The sequence below is a fragment of the Setaria italica genome, chromosome VI, assembly GCF_000263155.2.
Source record: "Setaria italica strain Yugu1 chromosome VI, Setaria_italica_v2.0, whole genome shotgun sequence".
NCBI classification, from domain to species: Eukaryota; Viridiplantae; Streptophyta; class Magnoliopsida; order Poales; family Poaceae; genus Setaria; species Setaria italica.
The window spans coordinates 33,264,675-33,281,988 of NC_028455.1; the positions used below are offsets into that span (position 1 = coordinate 33,264,675).

At 47.5% G+C, this 17,314-nt stretch overlaps 3 protein-coding genes and 2 pseudogenes across 3 annotated transcripts; 1 reads left to right on the forward strand and 4 right to left on the reverse strand.

The window, feature by feature from the left end:
- Nucleotides 1–809: 809 nt before the first annotated feature.
- On the reverse strand, nt 810–2,116 carry LOC101757889 (BTB/POZ and MATH domain-containing protein 1). The gene is made up of 3 exons (XM_014805379.1): nt 1,953–2,116; nt 1,383–1,907; nt 810–1,050 (listed from the first exon to the last, which is right to left on the reverse strand). The coding sequence occupies exons 1-3, from the start codon at nt 2,114–2,116 to the stop codon at nt 810–812; spliced, it is 930 nt and encodes a 309-aa protein (XP_014660865.1).
- A 1,805-nt stretch (nt 2,117–3,921) lies between these two features.
- On the reverse strand, nt 3,922–5,332 carry LOC105913493 (BTB/POZ and MATH domain-containing protein 1). The gene is made up of 3 exons (XM_022827797.1): nt 5,297–5,332; nt 4,206–4,950; nt 3,922–4,094 (listed from the first exon to the last, which is right to left on the reverse strand). The coding sequence occupies exons 1-3, from the start codon at nt 5,330–5,332 to the stop codon at nt 3,922–3,924; spliced, it is 954 nt and encodes a 317-aa protein (XP_022683532.1).
- A 1,302-nt stretch (nt 5,333–6,634) lies between these two features.
- On the reverse strand, nt 6,635–7,822 carry LOC101758307 (annotated as a pseudogene).
- A 1,978-nt stretch (nt 7,823–9,800) lies between these two features.
- LOC101758714 lies at nt 9,801–10,788 on the reverse strand (annotated as a pseudogene).
- A 3,103-nt stretch (nt 10,789–13,891) lies between these two features.
- Nucleotides 13,892–15,750, forward strand: LOC101771937 (berberine bridge enzyme-like 18). The gene has a single exon (XM_004973881.4). It carries the CDS (start codon nt 13,902–13,904, stop codon nt 15,477–15,479), a length of 1,578 nt encoding a protein of 525 aa, XP_004973938.1. The 5' UTR covers nt 13,892–13,901; the 3' UTR covers nt 15,480–15,750.
- The last annotated feature ends 1,564 nt before the right edge of the window (nt 15,751–17,314 follow it).

Sequence of the window (17,314 nt, forward strand, 5' to 3'; positions counted from 1 at the left end):
CCATGGCCAGTGCCGGCATGACCACCGCCGGATCCGGCTGGAGGAGGCGGGGGTTGGCGCGGAGGCGACGGGGGCGGGCGGGGCCGGCCGGAGGCGGCGGCGGTGGGCGGGGCCGGCCGGAGGCGGTGGCGGCGGCGGCGGGGCGGGGCCGGCGGCACGGTGGCGCGGTCCAACCCGGGCCCAAGCGGCTGACGATGAGCAAGTGGGAGGAATGGAGGAGTGAGGGAGGAGAGAGAGAGGGGCAAGGGGAGGAATTTTGGAGGAGGGGGACCACTTTTAGCACTTTTAGTCCATTTTAGCACCTCTTGAGAGGCTAATGGATTATGGGGGGCTAAAATTTAGCCCCTCCATTTTAGCCTAGGTGTTTGGGAGGAGGAGAGGCTAAAAGTGACTAAAATGGGGGTGGTAAAATTTAGCACCCCCTCCCAAACACCCCCTTACTATGCCAAAACGGCTACAATTTATAACGGAGAGAGTGGTTAATAGTAGCATAGCAAAAGCAAAAATCTCAAAGAACATTATTATAAGTTATAACCCAGCCTCAGGACACGATTGCCAAGAGAACAAAGAATTTTAAAACGCAACTAGGCTACCAATTTATACATGATCTTTTTCTTTGCACCTGAGCTGTGTACCAATGTACTCACCATGCACATGCTTTACAATGTCACTTGACAGCAATTTTGTTCAATACTGCGAGAAGGCGAGACAAGTTCCTATGTACTTGGGAAATATGTCAGATATAGCAGCCACCAAAATGCCTTAACACACCATACAAAAAATTATGCCTGGACACGTGTTGCACAATGTCATAATCGTAACCCAACAACCCTCTCTCGCAGCTCATCAATAACTGACGGGAACCTCTGGCCCAACTGTACAAAACCCTTGGTTAACACGGCCTTCTTGAAATTTTTCTTCGCCGCAAAGAACTTGATGCACTTCCGCTTCAGCTCCGGGCAGCTGTACATTTCAGCGCAATCCAATGTAGTGGCGACCGTATCCACCGACACATTGTCCCACGATATCCTGGCACACACAATCTTCAACCTGTCCAACGCATGGTGGTCAGCCATGGCAAGCAAACGCTCAAAAATCTCAGTTGGAGAATCCCCGAGCTCGTCGTCGTCTTCAGGAAAGGCGTCTGGGTACATGGCCTGAAGCATGGATTTGAATGCTGGTGCTGCAACAATTTCGATGGGTATTGCTGCACCAACTGCACAAAGCCATCGGTGAGCATGGCGGCTTCCAAGTTCTTCTCATCGGCGAGAAAGGTGATGCACTTGTTCTTCAGCTCCAGGCAGTTGTATGTCTCGGCACAGGCTAAAGTAGCAGCAACTGTACACTGCCACGAAGTTTCGGATCACAAATAACCTTCAGACGGTCCAAGTGCGTACCGGTCTGCTGCAGCAAGAAGATGACGCATCATCTCCTCGTCTGCGGCCGGCAAGGCGTCTGTGTAGATGAACCGGAGCATAGCTCTGAACGTCTCGGGTGCGATGTCGTGCAGGGCGATGGAAGGCATGGTGGCATCAGCCATGGAGCCCAGCAGCTGCGCCCTGAAGACCGGCAAGCGGGCAGCCAGCACGGCCCGGTGCGCCGGGAACGCCTCGCCGCCGACGATGAACGAGACGTCCGAGCCGTCGGCGCGGTCCAGGAGGCGGCCGAGATGGGCCCCGACGTCGGGCGGCGGCGGCAGGGCTTCGTCGTCGAGCACGACGATCACCCCGGACATCACGGTGACCCAGCCGCCCGCCGTCACGTAGAGGGAGTCGAGGTAGCGCCGCGTCACGAAGCGGTGCCACCCCTTGGTGGCGCCGCGTTCCGTGTAGACGTCGGCGCGCCTCCTGGCGTCGCTCCACGACGGCGTGCCGTCTCTGATGATGGCGAAGGCGTCGAAGATGGCCCTGACGTTCTTGGAGTCGTTGCTCACGAGCTCGAGCTAGAGGGACAGGTGCTCGCCGGCGTCCTCTTTCTTGCTCCCACGAGGGTAGCAGTTGACCCTCCAGAGGTGGCCCCCGGCGGAGATGTCCTCGGAGCTCACGACGGCCCCGATGGCGACGTCCTTGGCTTTCGTGTAGTCGAGTTTGAACTCGACGAAACGGGAGTCAAGCATCTTGGCACGTTAATGCTCGACTTCTCTGCCGTCCGCCTCGCCGCAGGCCTGCATCCCGTACGCCGCGGCTCTGCAACGCCGCCTCGTCGGTTACTTAGGCTCTCTTTGTTTTGGTTAGACTTCCAAACCTGCTTTTACTTTTGCAAAAGTCAAAAGCTAATCAAAAGAATAAAAAACCATATGTGTTTTTCTTCAAAAGCAGTTTTCACTCTAATACAAATCCAAAAGTAGGTTTCTTACTTTCACCTACTTTTGGACAAAGAAATTACCCACCTACCACTGGTTATGGAGGAAACGATTCATTTTCCCCTTCTATTCCCGTCACCCGCACTAGCCACCCCCAGCCGGCCCGCCGCACCCGGCCGCCGCCCTAGCCGCACCCGACCGCCACCCCCACCCAGCCGGTGCCCCAGCCAAAGCCCCCAGCCGACCCCACCCGACCGCCGCCCCAGCAATGCCAGCGGCCACAGGCACAGCGGCCAGCAGCTACCTCGTCGACACCGGTACCTCTCATTCTGCGGCGGCTAGGGTTCATTTTGTTGGTCTTTTTGCAAGTCGTGGTTGCTGCGGCCCCACAAGGGTCTCATGAGCCTGGGCACGTAGCCAGCATGGTAGTGTGGCCCATCGCTCATATTTTGTTTTTCAAATAAAATTATATTTTTTTCAAGGTCCTTTTTCATTAAAAAAGAATACATAGCACGACGTACATTATATATTATGATATGGAAGGCTTTCCGAGCACGGTCACTTAAGTGTTCATTGTTTAATACATGCCGCTCGTATATTGAGGCTATTTATGTTTTTAGCTATTAGACTACCCCACCGTCATGCAACCCACCTTCACCACGAAGCTTCCTACGACCCCCACCCCTTTTCTAAGGTTGGTAGGCATTGGACCTCCCCGACAGCTATTGGACCTCCCCGACACCCAGCAGCTATAGGACCTCCCCGACACCCAGCAGCCCGGAAGCCCGAAGGAAGAGGAAGAGGAAGAGGAAAAAGCAGCGGATGAGAGGATGGGTTCTGAGCAGAGGAAGAGTAGGAAGACATCGCTGATAGGTGGGATCCGCGTATACACAGATGAACATGATATGAATAGACGGATCAACAACAGATATATGTGTCTCTTCATATGTGCTACAGTTTTTTTATTTGAATGTGATGAACCCCTATGTGCATACGTTATCATACCTGACGTTTGTTGCAACCTTTTTTTAAGTAACATCTGTAGAGGTGCTATGTATTTTAAGAGAACATGATTTTTTTTAACTCCGACATGACAAATTTTGGGTTTGTATTATGATATTTTTGTTCCGCCGATTTGATCAAAACATCATGCAGGGAGACCTGCGTGCATGAGTTAGTCAGGGAAGCCTGCATGCATGATTTGTTAAGATTAGCGCCGCCTATTGGAAGGAAATTTTAGGTTTAAGGGTCTATGGTTGGGCAGACCAACAAACGAAAGCCTGCATGCATAACTTACGGATCTGCGAGCATGCATCCAACGAATTTGTTTTTTCCCACGCAAATGTTTCTACTAGGTGATCAAAACTGCTGCATGTTGGAGCAGGGAGTTTCCACAGTAAAAATAAGCATCTAATTAACTTTTCTCTTTAAGAAAATGAAGGGTCCACATCCATTTATCTTACCTCGTAAAGAAGTCGGTAAATTTAATTATCGGATAATGCAGGATAGCATTCAGTAGCATTCCTCAAATCATCACAAATTAAGCTACGCTTTAAAGCCTGCAGTGGACATCTTGGCATGGAACATGGATGCATATATGTTGGCATGTACGTATACGACTATACTCCCAACTTCTTCCTCAGCTCGGCAATAATCGATAGAATCTTCTGCACCAACAGAAGAAACCAATCGGTTAACAGGGTCTTCTTGACATTTTCCTCCTTGGCAACGAAGGCAATGCAGTTCCTTTTCAGCTCAGGGCAATTGTACATCTCGGCACAGTGCAAAGCAGCTCCAACAGTGTCTGTTGACACATACTCCCACAGCTTGTTAGCACAGATAAACTTCAGTCGATCCAGTGCGTACCGGTCAGCCAGAGCGAGCAGGTCCTGAAACATCTCGCATGGAGGGAACCCGAGCTCATCATCCCCAGGCAAGGAATCCGTGTACATGAACCGGAGCAAAACCTTGAACGCCGCGGGATCCATGTCGTGCAATGTGATGGATGGCATCTTGGCGTCTGCCATGGAGCCAAGGAGCTGCGCCTTGAAGACCGGTGAGCGGGCGGCGAGCACCGCCCGGTGAGCAGGGAACGTCTCGCCGTTAACGACGAAGGAGACATCGGAGCCGGCGGTGCAATCCAGCAGGCCGCCGAGATGGCTCGCCAGGTCGGAATGTGGCACGCTGGAGACGGGCTCGTATTCGCCGCCGACGACTATGACCCCGCACACCAGGGTGACGACGCCATCCACCATGTAGAAAAACTTGAGGTCGCTTCCTGTCGTGAAGCGATGCCACCCCCACTCCTTGAAGCCGTCCGGTAATGGGTAGACCTGCATGCACCTTCTCGAGTAGAAGTGGGACAAGCATGGCTTGCCGTCTCTGCGCATCACGAAGACCTCGAAGATGACCTTGACGCTTTTGGGCGGCTTGCTCACGAGCTGGAGGTAGATGGATAGGTGGTCGCCGTACTTCTCTCTCCTGGAACCAGGAGGGTAGCAGTTGATCTTCCAGACTTGGCCCCCGACGGAGAAATCCACGGAGCTGACGAACTCCCCGGCGCCGGCGGCGAGGTCCTTGGTCCGCGACAAGTCAAGCTTGAACTCGAGAAATCCCTCCCATCGTCTTTGCACACGTTCTGTCTCTTCCTGAATCCTGATACAGTTCTAGTGAACATTAACATCAATCGATATCCTCTTGACCAACCGCCTGCCGCCGCTTGCCGTGTACTACTCGCCTAGGGTTTTCTCCTTTTTCTTGGGAAAGCGATCAGGATTCAGGAGGCGCCTGGATCGGCCACGCATTGAATTGACTGGTGGGTCAAAAATACCAGGACAGCTTAATTTCCAAATAGTACGGTTTTATTCTCCATGGAAATAAATATATATTTGAACTACTCCCTCTGTCCCTAAAATAAGAAAAATATGTTTTTAATCCCTCAAGTAACATTCATCCCTCATATTTTATTTGGTGCAAACCAACCCTTTAACTAACATTGGTGGAGAAAAGACTTTTATCCTTAACAAACATCTCGGAACAAATTGGACCGGGGACTAAAGAGGTTTTAGTCCCGGATCTAAATTTCGTAGTCTGTGAAGACCCATTTTGTAGTCCAAGAATTTCTAATGTTTTTTACATAAAACCCTTTAGTCCCGGTTGGTATTAGGTGGTCTTTAGTCCCGAATTCTTAATCCCAGTTAGATTTTCGAGCTCTATGTTGCTCTCCAACCGGGACTAAGGTCTGTTTTTCTACCAATGTAACTAAACCGGTGCATTACTTATCATCCACACCTTAGTTTAACAATAGTTTAATGTCATCTAATGACGATTTATGCCACGTAATCATCTAACTAATTCTTGCGTAGCGGTGTGGCATAGTCAATACTTGTCGTTTGGATACTATCGTGGTTTACAAAATACAGCTTGGAACTATTAGAGTATTTTTTTTCTATTACAATATTTCTTTTATAAAATTAAATGCATATATGACATCACGTAAGTGCTCTCCAAAGCTACTCTATGCATGGCTTTTTTTATAAAAAATAAATATTTTAAAAATTATTATTAGTCAAAGTTTTTAAAGTTTGATTGGATTCTTGAATAAAACATGTAGACCTACTAGGGACTTTCCTGGAGACTTGGAGATTAGTTTTTTTTAACGTGGAGAGATGTTCTAACAACTGGCACGGTTATTCAGCACATTTAACAGTCTACAAAGTTTTTATATTCGAGCTAGAACATTTTTTATGCGAAGTTATAACATTTTTCTTGAGGGGAATATTTTCCTTTATTTTACCTACTATATAGAAACATTCAAGTACCATAAAAAGTGCCTTAGGCGTAAACAGAATCCAAATCAATCTTTGTGGAATAAACCAATCATAATACAAATTTAGAAGTCAGTTCAGCATTTAGAGAGGGTGATCGAGAGCACCTGAATACACCATGAAGCTATGCGAACGCCTGCGAGCTATATATTACATTAATTTGGTCATCCATGACACATGCCGCCTTCATGGTGTAAAAGGGCAGGAGGGAGGGTTTATATTCTTGTAATACATTTTTGTTACACAAATGTTATTGTCTCTTGGTGTAGTAGATTTAAAATATTTACACAGGCTGTTGCAACCGCCATGTGGGCCCTGCATATTTTGCATGATACTCAAAAATACAAGTAGTAGACAGTAGCCGTGACACTATTGTAAACCGAAAATACAAGCACCTTATTAATACATTCAGCTAGCATTCACCCAAATCTCGAAAAGACACAAAGATATGCTTGAAACAACTGAAGTACTCCAGTATTTGTTGGCATGTGCAGGCAGCAGGCCTCTATGCCCCGACCTTCACCCTCAGCTCAGCGAGAATCGACGGGAACTTTTGCACCAACTGAACAAAACCATCGGTTAGCACAGCCTTCGTGAAGTTCTTCTCATTCGCAAAGAAGTCAATGCACTTCTTCTTCAGCTCTGGGCAGTTGTACGTCTCGGCACAGGCCAGAGTTGCACCGATTGTAGCTTCATGGCGCACAAAAGTTTCAGGCGATCCAGTGCGTAGCGGTCGGCCGCGGCGAGCAAATTTTGAAACATCTCGAACGGAGTGCCTGCTTCAAGCTCGTCATCTTCATCTTCAGGCAAATCGTCGGTGTACATGTACTGAAGCACGGCTCTGAACGTCGCGGGCGCGATGTCGTGCACGGTGATGGATGCCATCTTGGCATCCGCCATTGAGGCCAGGAGCTGCGCCTTGAAGACCGGCGAGCGAGCGGCGAGCACAGCCCGGTGAGCGGGAAACTCCTCGCCGGATGATGAAAGAAACATCGGAGCCTTCTGTGCAGGGTGCCAAGGTGGCTCCCGATGTCAGAGGGTGGAACATCTTAGAGTCTAAGGGGAGGGTGGAACATCTTAGAGTCTAAGGGGTTGTCATGCACAACCTTGACCCCGCACATGATGATGAACGAGCCATTGGTCATGTAGAACGACTCGAGAACGCTTCGCTCCACGAACCGTGGCCAGCCCAGTCGTTGATGTTGCCGCTACCCTTGGGTGGGTAGACATGCACGCACCCCTTATGATGGGACAACGATAGAGCGCCATCTCTGTCCATCACGAAGGCCCCGAGGATAGCCTTGACGTCATCTTTGGATTCGCTCACAACCTCGAGGAAGACAGATAAGTAGCCACCCTTTCCCCGAGGTTTTAAATTCCCGGCTATAGCTGCTGCTATAGCCCTCTATAGTTATTTAAGGTATGGTACCGCTATTTACCCTCATGTATAATTTGACCGCTATAGCCCTATTTAGCTCAGCTGTTTTAGCATTTTACCGTTTAATGACTTATCCCGCTATTTAAAACATTGCTTTCCCCCACGCGGGTAGCAGTCGATCCTCCAGGGGTGCCCCTCAGCGGAGATGTCATCAGAGCTGACAGACTCGCCGAGGGCGACGTTATTCGTCACCTCGTAGTTCAGTTTGAACTGATGCGTGAAACTACAAGAGTCGAATGACATGCTGCCATCCATGTTTAGTAGTTGTAGAAGGGGATTGCAGATCGATTAGTCTGAGCCTGACCTACGCACACTTCGAAAGAGGGGATCGAAGAGATCATCGTCTCGTATTCTTTTCGTTTTCGAGTACATGCTAGTCGAGTTCAGGACGGATATGGTCCGCACCCAGAAATTCAAGTCAGCCCCTTTTTGGTGGTACGGTATTTTTCTGCCGCAATTAAATTTTATTCTCACATGGTGTTTCATATACCCTGGTCGTTATTCGACCCGTAGTTAGGACTTAGGAGTCGTGCCGCACCTGGAGGCTAGAGCTAACGATCGAGATTGTTTCCTCCTCATTGTTCTGCTTCGCCTTCCACAGCTCTGCCTCCGGCATCGTGGACCCTAGGCACCGCCGCCATGAGCCTATATGATCCCATCCGATGCCATCACATGATGTTTCCTAGTAGGTCACATATAACGTAACTAAATAATTGTTGTATATGTTTTTACTGCAAATTGTGGGTCACTTTTATGGTTCATTTTTTGATGAGTTGGATTTTGCCCAGGACCCAATGCAAGTCTCGTATCTTCATGAAAATACAGTTTTTCGCTTTCTCTTCATTCATTACCTATGTGACATGATACAATATTGGGACTAGCCTAAGCACGTACTAACAATGACATGTTGGCTAGCTACAAAAGATCTGCATTAGATTTTTACTTACGCAGCGAAGAGAAAAAAAAAATGAAAAGAGATAAAAGCTACCCGGTAATTAGTATAGTCAGTCTATAACATAATATTTCAATACGCATGTAGCATTATTAGTTATTACCCTATTACACGTGAACCCATATTAGTTTCGAAGAACGTGCTATAGCTTGGCCGTAAGATAGGTTATCTATTATGATATTTGTTAGCGACGTGGATGATCTTATAGCTAGCAAGGTTTTTCTTTTACCATTGGAGATACAATGCTCTTATAGTTAGATCCAGCTGCACTCGTTTTTCACGGGGAAAAAAGGCGTACCTTTCTAGATTAGTACATGTATACGTTGTCGAGTGGATGATGCATGTGGCCCATTGGAAGATCTTTGACTCTAGGAGTCAAATTTCATATCAAGGATTCCGAGCGATGATACTCAGTGCGACAGCCGTCGGGTAAGGGCAATCTCGGCTAACCATTTTTCTCAATGCTGATTCTAAGGGGAGTGATGCTCCCATCTCGTGCCATGTTCAGGGCATCCAAACAAACCGATAGTTGGTTCTAGGTTCAATGCAACACACTAAAATAAAAACGGGCGAATCCTCATGGTATAACCAATAAGGGTTCCTACGAGAAAACATATCCCAGCACCTTCTAAACCCTAACCGATTCCATAAAAGTGATGGATCAACCTGAAGGTCATCTCTTTCCACCTTCATGGACGCACGGCACGATAATAGTGACCGGTCAGTGCCACCATCATAATGAACTTAGTTGCTTCGCCAACCGAGTTTGACTGTCAAGTACTCAACAACCCAAGGAGCTGTTGGTTGCTACTCCAAAACATCATCAGTGAAATTCCACCTTAGATTAGTATTCATGTTGATTACATTACATATATATACTCAGTTCCTCGTGCTAATGATGTTCAAAAAATAATATTTTGGTATCGAAAGAGCTTCCTAGTAGCCAAATCCATGAACTGATTAGTATGGTTAATGCATCGGTTATATATGTTGCATGGACTACGGAGTAGTAAATTAGCTTATCAAGTGGATGAACCACAAAACATTTGCATGCAGCAGTAAAGTTAAAGTAGGCGCGGCGCAACATGACCCATGGTACGAAAATACGAGTACACGACTTGAATTGACTCATCTAGCATTTCAAGGATCCCAAACAGATAACATAATACAGCTAGTAGAAAGCTATCGTTATTAGATGCCTGAAACCCTAGTATGTGTTTTGTGTGCCAACATATACCCTTGTATGGTGCATGGAGCAGTATGTTGGTATAATCCATGCCTCTATTCCCCGAACTTCTCTCTCATCTCTGCAACAATCGATGGGTACTTCTGCACTAACTGAAGAAAACCATCGGTTAGCACGGTCTTCTTCAAGTTTTCATCCTTGGCCACGAAGGTGATGCACTTCCTTTTCAGCTCCGGGCAATTATACGTCTCTGCACAGGCTAAGGTAGCACCAACATTTTCTGTCGACAGGTTCTCCCACAGCTTCCTGGCACATATAAGCTTCAACCGATCCAACGCGTACCGGTCGGCCATGGCGAGCAGATCTTGAAACACCTCGGTTAATGGGGAAGCTCCGAGCTCGTCGTCCGCAGGCAAGGTGTCCGTGTACATGAACCGAAGCATGGCCTTGAACGTTGCGGCCGATATGTCGTGCATGGTGATGGATGTCATCTTGGCATCCGCCATGGAGCCGAGGAGCTGCGCCTTGAAGACCGGCGAGCGGGCCGCGAGCAAGGCGCGGTGAGCGAGAAACGTCTCACCTTTGATGATGAAGGAAACATCGGAACCGTCGTTGGAATTCAGGAGGCGGCCGAGGTGGCTTCCCATGTCGGATGGTGGCACGTCGAGAGGGTCGTCGTCGTGTGTGATGATGACCCCGCACACTATGGTGACCGAGCCGTCCGTCACGTAGATCGACTCAATATCAGTCCCTTTCATGAACTGATGCCAGCCCCACTCCTTCGATGGTGTGTAAACCAGCAAACCCCGCCTCCATGGATGAGATGACGACGATGGCTTGCCATTCTTGTCCATCACAAAAGCCTCAAAGATAGCTTTGACATTCTCGGATTCGCTCACAAGGCGGAGGTAGATAGACAAGTGCTGTGGAGCGAACTCTTTGCTGTACCTATGAGGGTAGCAGTTAACCCTCCAGACTAGGCCCCCGACGGAGATATCTTCGGAGCTGACATGGTTCGCCAACGGCGAGGTCCTTGATCTCCGTATAGTCGAGCTTCAACTTGAGAAAACGAGCATCCAGCATCTTGCCAGCACTGCGTCAAAAACATAAAAGGAAGAATACGCTCAAATCACAGACCGAATGAAATTCTCCTACTCCTGGCAATTAAATCACGATTTCCCAAAGAAATGCACCATTAGTGATATACTTATTCTCCGTTTCTTCCAAAAGCTCATATTAGGTCTCTGCGTGCGAATGCTTGTTGCCAGCTTGCTAGGGGAGATGTGTGTGATCAATCATCAGTGTAATTGTGTAACACCATGAGCTTGTGATCCGCTTGGGATTTGGTACTTTGCATCAGCAACTTGACATTGTATCCCGGTTTAAGCAAAAGCAAATTTTCTGTTCTCGTCCAACATGAACGTTCATATGCTGATGTGATGTCTGAATCTTTTAGTTTCTCTATTCAATTTGTGAAGCAAGGAGGTCTTATTATCTTGTCTTCTAGAATTAGAAAGTATGAATCTGGATGTCTAAAGTGTAAGAAGAAAAATAGATTGAACTAGTCCAGACTCCAGACTCAATAGGATCATCTTCATAGATTTGTTGTGAAAGAATATAATATCAAATTACTTCTGAAGGGTCCCAATCTAATGGCCTCTCATACGACTGCAGACAAAATTATTAACGTCAATTACATTACCAAGCAAGCAGAAACATACCATGTACCAGCCAAAAAAGAAAGAAAGAAAGAAACAGACCATCAATTTTGAGAAAACCTAAGAGCACGCACACGAGGATACTCACCTTCGCAATGAGGACGAGCTGGTGCCGTGGTGGTGAGTGGATGGGCGTAGTGGCTACTCCGGCCTCTGGCCTCGCCTCGCCGGCGACGGAAGTGGGTTGTCGTGGCTCCACGACAAGTCCCCGACTCCTGCCGCCGCCCGCTCGTCGCCGACTCGCCTAGGCTCTTTTCAGGGACTAAAGTGGCCACCGGGCGTGTAAAATTCTCCCACACTCGTCGCGTGGTGTGGGCTGCGCCCAGCGTCTGTATCGAGGCGAATGCAGCCCGGCAGGCTCATGAGAAGACAAGAAAATCTCGGGTCCCGAGCCCGCAACTTCATGTTGGCCTGCTAAAGTGTGTACACAAAAGAATGAGAAAACAGGTACGTATACGAAGACTACGGAGTTGCCGTACAAAAAAAAAGGACTACGGAGTTGCATCGTGGTGCTAGCACAATGAGAATCACATGAAATAACGACTTCATCTATCGAATTGTTAATTAATTGTACATGTAGTACTCCAAGGACTTGAGGAGATAGGACGACACGATTGTGGTCCGGCAAATACAAGGACTTTAGGGGATACAGTTAGAATTTTGGTGGAGTCTCAGTCAACCACACACTTTCACACCTAATTTTTCTTGTACAAAACGGTAGCTTGACATTTATCCTCCACGTGCTGAAAGTTGAATTCTTGCATAGTACAATATTTTTACGAGAAGGCTTATCTTCAACTTCCATGCAATGGATTTTTCAACGTTAGAAGCATAAATCTTTAGAGAATATCCATGGTGCAAGGATATCAATTGACCAACAAGGCCTCCATATCGATACCCTGATCAGTAGTGGGGAGCCTAGGGCCTAGAGTGTGGGCCCACATGGTTGGAAACACAAAATCTCTCATTTTAATCCATCAAACATTATCGACATATCTCTTATTACCCTCGTTAGTTGCGGGCCCCTTTTTATGGGGGGCATTGCTGTCCGTTTCCCACTTGTCACCTGTCAGCTTCGGCTGCAGGCATTAAGCTCTTTCGGGTAGGCTCCTCGATCCGGTCCTCAGCAGTGTACCAAAGAGGTTTGTTTCCAATTCGAAGTCTAGCTTTTTTTAAAAAAAACGTGGCAGGTGTGTCAGCTGCATATAGATAAACTTGACCTGCACATTGATGGCATGTTCTGTTATTAGCAGATGCATATGTACCGGGGCCATGGAAGGGTACTTCTTGTTGTAGACGGCTCTTTTACTGACGAGATTACGTTTCAAGGTAAGATATAGTGTCCAATTCAGACTCTAGCTATTGCTACCTAACAGACGTGTCAAATTCTCTGCGAACAGAAAAGACTGATGACTTTGGTACGCTCCAAGTTATATCTTTCTGCATTTTTTTATGCGTGCCCATAACAGTCTAGGTGACCTTCTTTTTAGCATTTTTCTAAATTGAGGTGCCGATAGCAGGGCGAATCAAGAATGGATACCCCTTAACCCCCCTCCATTTTTGAGAGGAAAGAAGGAAGATAAAGGGAAGGAAGAGGAACCCCCCTGAACTCCAAGGCGGCTGGATCCGTCATTACCCGATAGTGTTCATGATATGATCTTATACTTCACAACAGTTCTACCAAATATTAGGCAAAAAAAAACGTATTACCCCCGATTATAGTACCTGGTTACCTAAGTATACTAGACTTTTAAATAAACTGTTTGGCACTTGCAAAGAAACAGTTATGAAAAGTTACTATGTACTCTTGCAGTCCGAGTCATCTAAACTAAATATTAAGATGTTTCTCTGTTTGGGGTTAGAATGCTAATTTGCTTTCTTGGAGCTAGTATCGAGAATTTCTTTTTTTTTTGTTGGCTTAGCTCATCTAAGCACTAGTAATCAACTGTAAAGATGGGCAATGTAAGGCAAGAGAAATTAGTTGCTAAAGTTAATTCTGATGCCGAACTGAATCAAATCAATCAACATATAAATCAACGCTTCAATAGATTCAATCATGGTTTATATATTTACAGTTATAACTTCCATGTCTACCCTCTATCCCAGAAGAACTGTAAATTATCTTAAGTTTAACTAATTTATATGTAGAAGAGTATACAAAATTATTATATCAAATAGGCACACTATAAAAATATATTTCATGGTAAATCTAGTTATATTTGAATGGCGTGTAAAACTTGGTATTTTTTATATAAATATGGTCAAACTTAAGATGATTTGACTTAGAAAAAACTAGAATGGCGTGTGCTCGTTTTAGAGTATACTTATCAGCTTTGGTCATTTTCCCTATAAAAAAGAAAAAAATGTTTTATATTCTGAAATGAAGAGAGCCACAGATGAAGTTCAACGCAAACTGTCTATATATACATCTCTAGCGCTCCAAGCCCTCCACACACAGTTGCCACTGACGCATCAATCATGGCAAGAACACCAATGATCTTGCACCTTCTTCTCGTAACCCTTTTCATCCTCTCCAGCAAAACAGCATCCTCTTCAGCTTCCAGCGATGTCGATGCATTCCTCGGCTGCCTCTCCGCGGCCATTCCGCCTTCCCTCATCAAGACCCCAGCAACCAACTCCTACTCTGAACTCCTGATGTCCTCCGTCCGCAACCTCCGCTACGTCTTGCCGGGCACGACGAGGCCGTTCGTGATCGTTGCGGCCACCGAGCCTGCTCATGTACAGACCACCGTGGTCTGTGGCCGCCGGCATAGCGTTCGCATCCGCACTCGCAGCGGCGGCCACGACTACGAGGGCCTCTCCTACGCCTCCGTCGACCCCCACGAGCACTTCGCTGTGCTCGACCTCGGCGAGCTCCGCGCCATCCACATCGACGCGTCGAGAGCCGAGGCCTGGGTCGGGTCCGGCGCCACGCTCGGCGAGCTCTACTACGCCGCCGCCGCCGCCAACCAAACGTTCGGGTTCCCCGCGGGCAACTGCCCCACCGTCGGCGTCGGCGGCCACCTGAGCGGCGGCGGGTTCGGCGCCCTGTCGCGCAAGTACGGCCTCTCCGCCGACAACGTCCTCGACGCCGTCGTGGTAGACGCCGAGGGGAGGCTGCTGAACAGGAGCACCATGGGGAAGGACCTCTTCTGGGCCATCCGCGGCGGTGGCGGCGAGAGCTTCGGAGTCGTCCTGTCGTGGAAGGTGCGGCTGGTGGCCGTGCCGGAGACCGTCACCGTGTTCAGCATCCGCCGGTCACGGAACCAGTCCGCCGTCGATCTCATAACCAAATGGCAGGCGATCGCGCCGGCCCTTCCCAGGGATCTCTACCTCCGCGTGCTCGTGCAGAACCAGCAAGCGGCCTTCGTCGCCCTGTTCCTCGGCCGGTGCGACCGCCTCGTCGACACCATGCGAGCTCACTTCCCTGACCTAGGAATGGCGGAACGGGACTGCCAGGAGATGAGCTGGGTCAAGTCCACCGTCTTCTTCTTCTTCAACACGGCCAACATCCCAAACGAGGTGCTCCTGAACAGGAGCAACGCAGACTACTTCCTCAAGGTCAAGTCCGACCACGTGCAGGAACCCATGCCAAGGCAGGCGTGGGAGAGCTTGTGGTCGAAGTGGCTCGAGAAGCCCGAGGCGGCGCTGGTCATGCTCGACCCCTACGGCGGCGTCATGGGCAGCATCTCGCCGTCGGCGACGCCGTTCCCGCACCGGAACTACCTCTACCAGCTCCAGTTCTTCTCGTTCTGGTTCGAGAACGGGACGGCGGCGCTGGAGAAGAGGATGAGCTGGGTCAGGGGAGTGTACGAGGATCTGACGCCGTACGTGTCCAAGAACCCTAGAGCTGTGTACGTGAACTACAGGGACCTGGACCTAGGGACGAACGAGTTGGAGGGTGGTGTCACCAGCTACGCGAAGGCTAGGGTTTGGGGAGAGAAGTATTTCAAAGGTAATTTCAAGAGGTTGGCAGCCGTGAAGAGCAAGGTGGATCCTTTCGATTTCTTCCGGAACGAGCAGAGCATCCCTCCTCTTCCTGCTAAAAAATGGTAGAGCACCATGCATTTGGTGGATGGAGATCGAGGCCTTCTCGTCTCGTTGCAACGTGAAGTGTGCAGTGCTTGTGGATGATCGATACCACGTGCCAAGGAATTTCGTCTCTCTGTAATTTCGTGTGTGTGCTACTACATGTATTATTGTTTTCACATTTATTATTTAATTTCGTGGGTTGGAAAAATTTGCCTCTGTGAAGTAACGTGTACCTTGTTGGCTTGTTGAAAATGTACATTGTCTATTACTTGTCCAAACATGAGCTCTGCATAAAATAATAGCTAATCTGGAAGGGGCAGCGAGTCTATTTCTCATTGATTCACGTTGCAATATGGATCATGTACGTAACGTCGACGGGAACGACTTTCGATGGCACGTTGCTAGCTAACGTGATTGGAGTTTCACGCGTGGTAACGGGGTGTGGGAGCAGAGCACAAACTAAAATATTTCTACCGGTGTCATCTAAGATCATTCTCAATGGACATTTCATATTTGTGTTTCCAAAAATACCACGTAAGCAAGATATCATTTAATTCACAGTTGGAATAGCTCCACATAATATAAAATTTTGTTTTCTTATTGTTTCCAAGGCTACATGCAAGACACATGCATATGTATCTTGGAACAGTGTATGCAAAGTTTCATGGTGATGAAACTCATTTCACCTCTTTCTTCATTAATTCTTTGCCACATCATAAAAACGCTGGCGTGTCACTTTATTTAGGAGGTATTTGGATACACCCCACTAAAGTTTAACACCTATCACATCGGATGTTTGGATGCTAATTAGGAGTATTAAACATAGGCTAATTACAAAACTAATTGCACAGATGGAGTCTAATTCGCGAGACGAATCTATTAAGCCTAATTAGTCCATGATTTGACAATTTGGTGCTACAGTAACCATTTGCTAATGACGGATTAATTAGGCTTAATAGATTCGTCTCGCGAATTAGCACAAGGTTCTGCAATTAGTTTTATAATTAGATCATATTTAGTCCTCCTAATTAGCATCCGAACATCCGATATGACATTGTTAAAGTCTAGCCCCTAGTATCCAAACATCCCCTTAATGAGAATGAAACTCCCACCGAGAATGGTACAAGGAATAGAAACCATGCATGCGATTAAAAAGGTCAGGAGGCATGGAGCAAAACAAAAGAAGAGGTAGAGCAGCTAACCTGGTTCAACATTACTGTTCGTGACTTCGAGTAGCCGAATCTCATCGCGGACTAACGATCATCCCTTTTAATTTCTCGGAGCGTCCCATCAACGATATAACTATTCTGTCCTTTTCGCTGATCAGATCAACGACGTAGCATACCAACCGTACCTCCATCAGCAGCCGGTTTCTGTGTTCCTCCCCAGGTACGTGCTACACCGGGCATAGTTCCTACACAGAGGGGGATGACAAGAGCAGTATTTCTGTACCATTGGATCATTATTAAAAAAATTATGTATATTCTCTTATACTGCCAAATGCTCTTGTATCCTCCCCATCTATGAACCTGGTGGTAGCTAGATGCAATTTGCAAAATCTCTTCCCAATGCCTCACAATGCTATCGATAGCGCATATTCCGAAAGTACATGTCAGAATAATCATATAACCATATCAAGTTGCTCTGCATATTGCAATATATATGATGGCATGCATCATATCAACTCATTTGTTGACGGATTATTGTGGATGGACGTTTATTTTCAGCCTTTTCCTAGTGAAGCCACATTATCCTTCCAATCTTTTTTCCATACATGTACTCCACGTTGAGAAAATATTTTGAAGCAACATGGTACTAGTTCTGCCTTTCTTATACTCTTTTCCATGTGAGGTGGGCGA

Excerpts from the sequence above, each read along its gene's own strand:
- LOC101757889 (XM_014805379.1), bottom strand. The coding sequence starts at position 2,116 with ATGCTTGACTCCCGTTTCGTCGAGTTCAAACTCGACTACACGAAAGCC. Across the intron at positions 1,908-1,952 it reads GAGGACGCCGGCGAGCACCT|GGCCATCTTCGACGCCTTCG; the intron begins GTCCCTCTAGCT and ends CAAGAACGTCAG. Across the intron at positions 1,051-1,382 it reads GACCGGTACGCACTTGGACC|GTTGAAGATTGTGTGTGCCA; the intron begins GTCTGAAGGTTA and ends TGCGTTGGACAG.
- LOC105913493 (XM_022827797.1), bottom strand. The coding sequence starts at position 5,332 with ATGTTTGTTAAGGATAAAAGTCTTTTCTCCACCAAT. Across the intron at positions 4,951-5,296 it reads AAAGTCTTTTCTCCACCAAT|GAAGAGACAGAACGTGTGCA; the intron begins GTTAGTTAAAGG and ends ATCAGGATTCAG. Across the intron at positions 4,095-4,205 it reads TGAGCTCGGGTTCCCTCCAT|CTGCTTTGCACTGTGCCGAG; the intron begins GCGAGATGTTTC and ends ACACTGTTGGAG.
- LOC101771937 (XM_004973881.4), top strand. The coding sequence starts at position 13,902 with ATGGCAAGAACACCAATGATCTTGCACCTTCTTCTCGTAACCCTTTTC.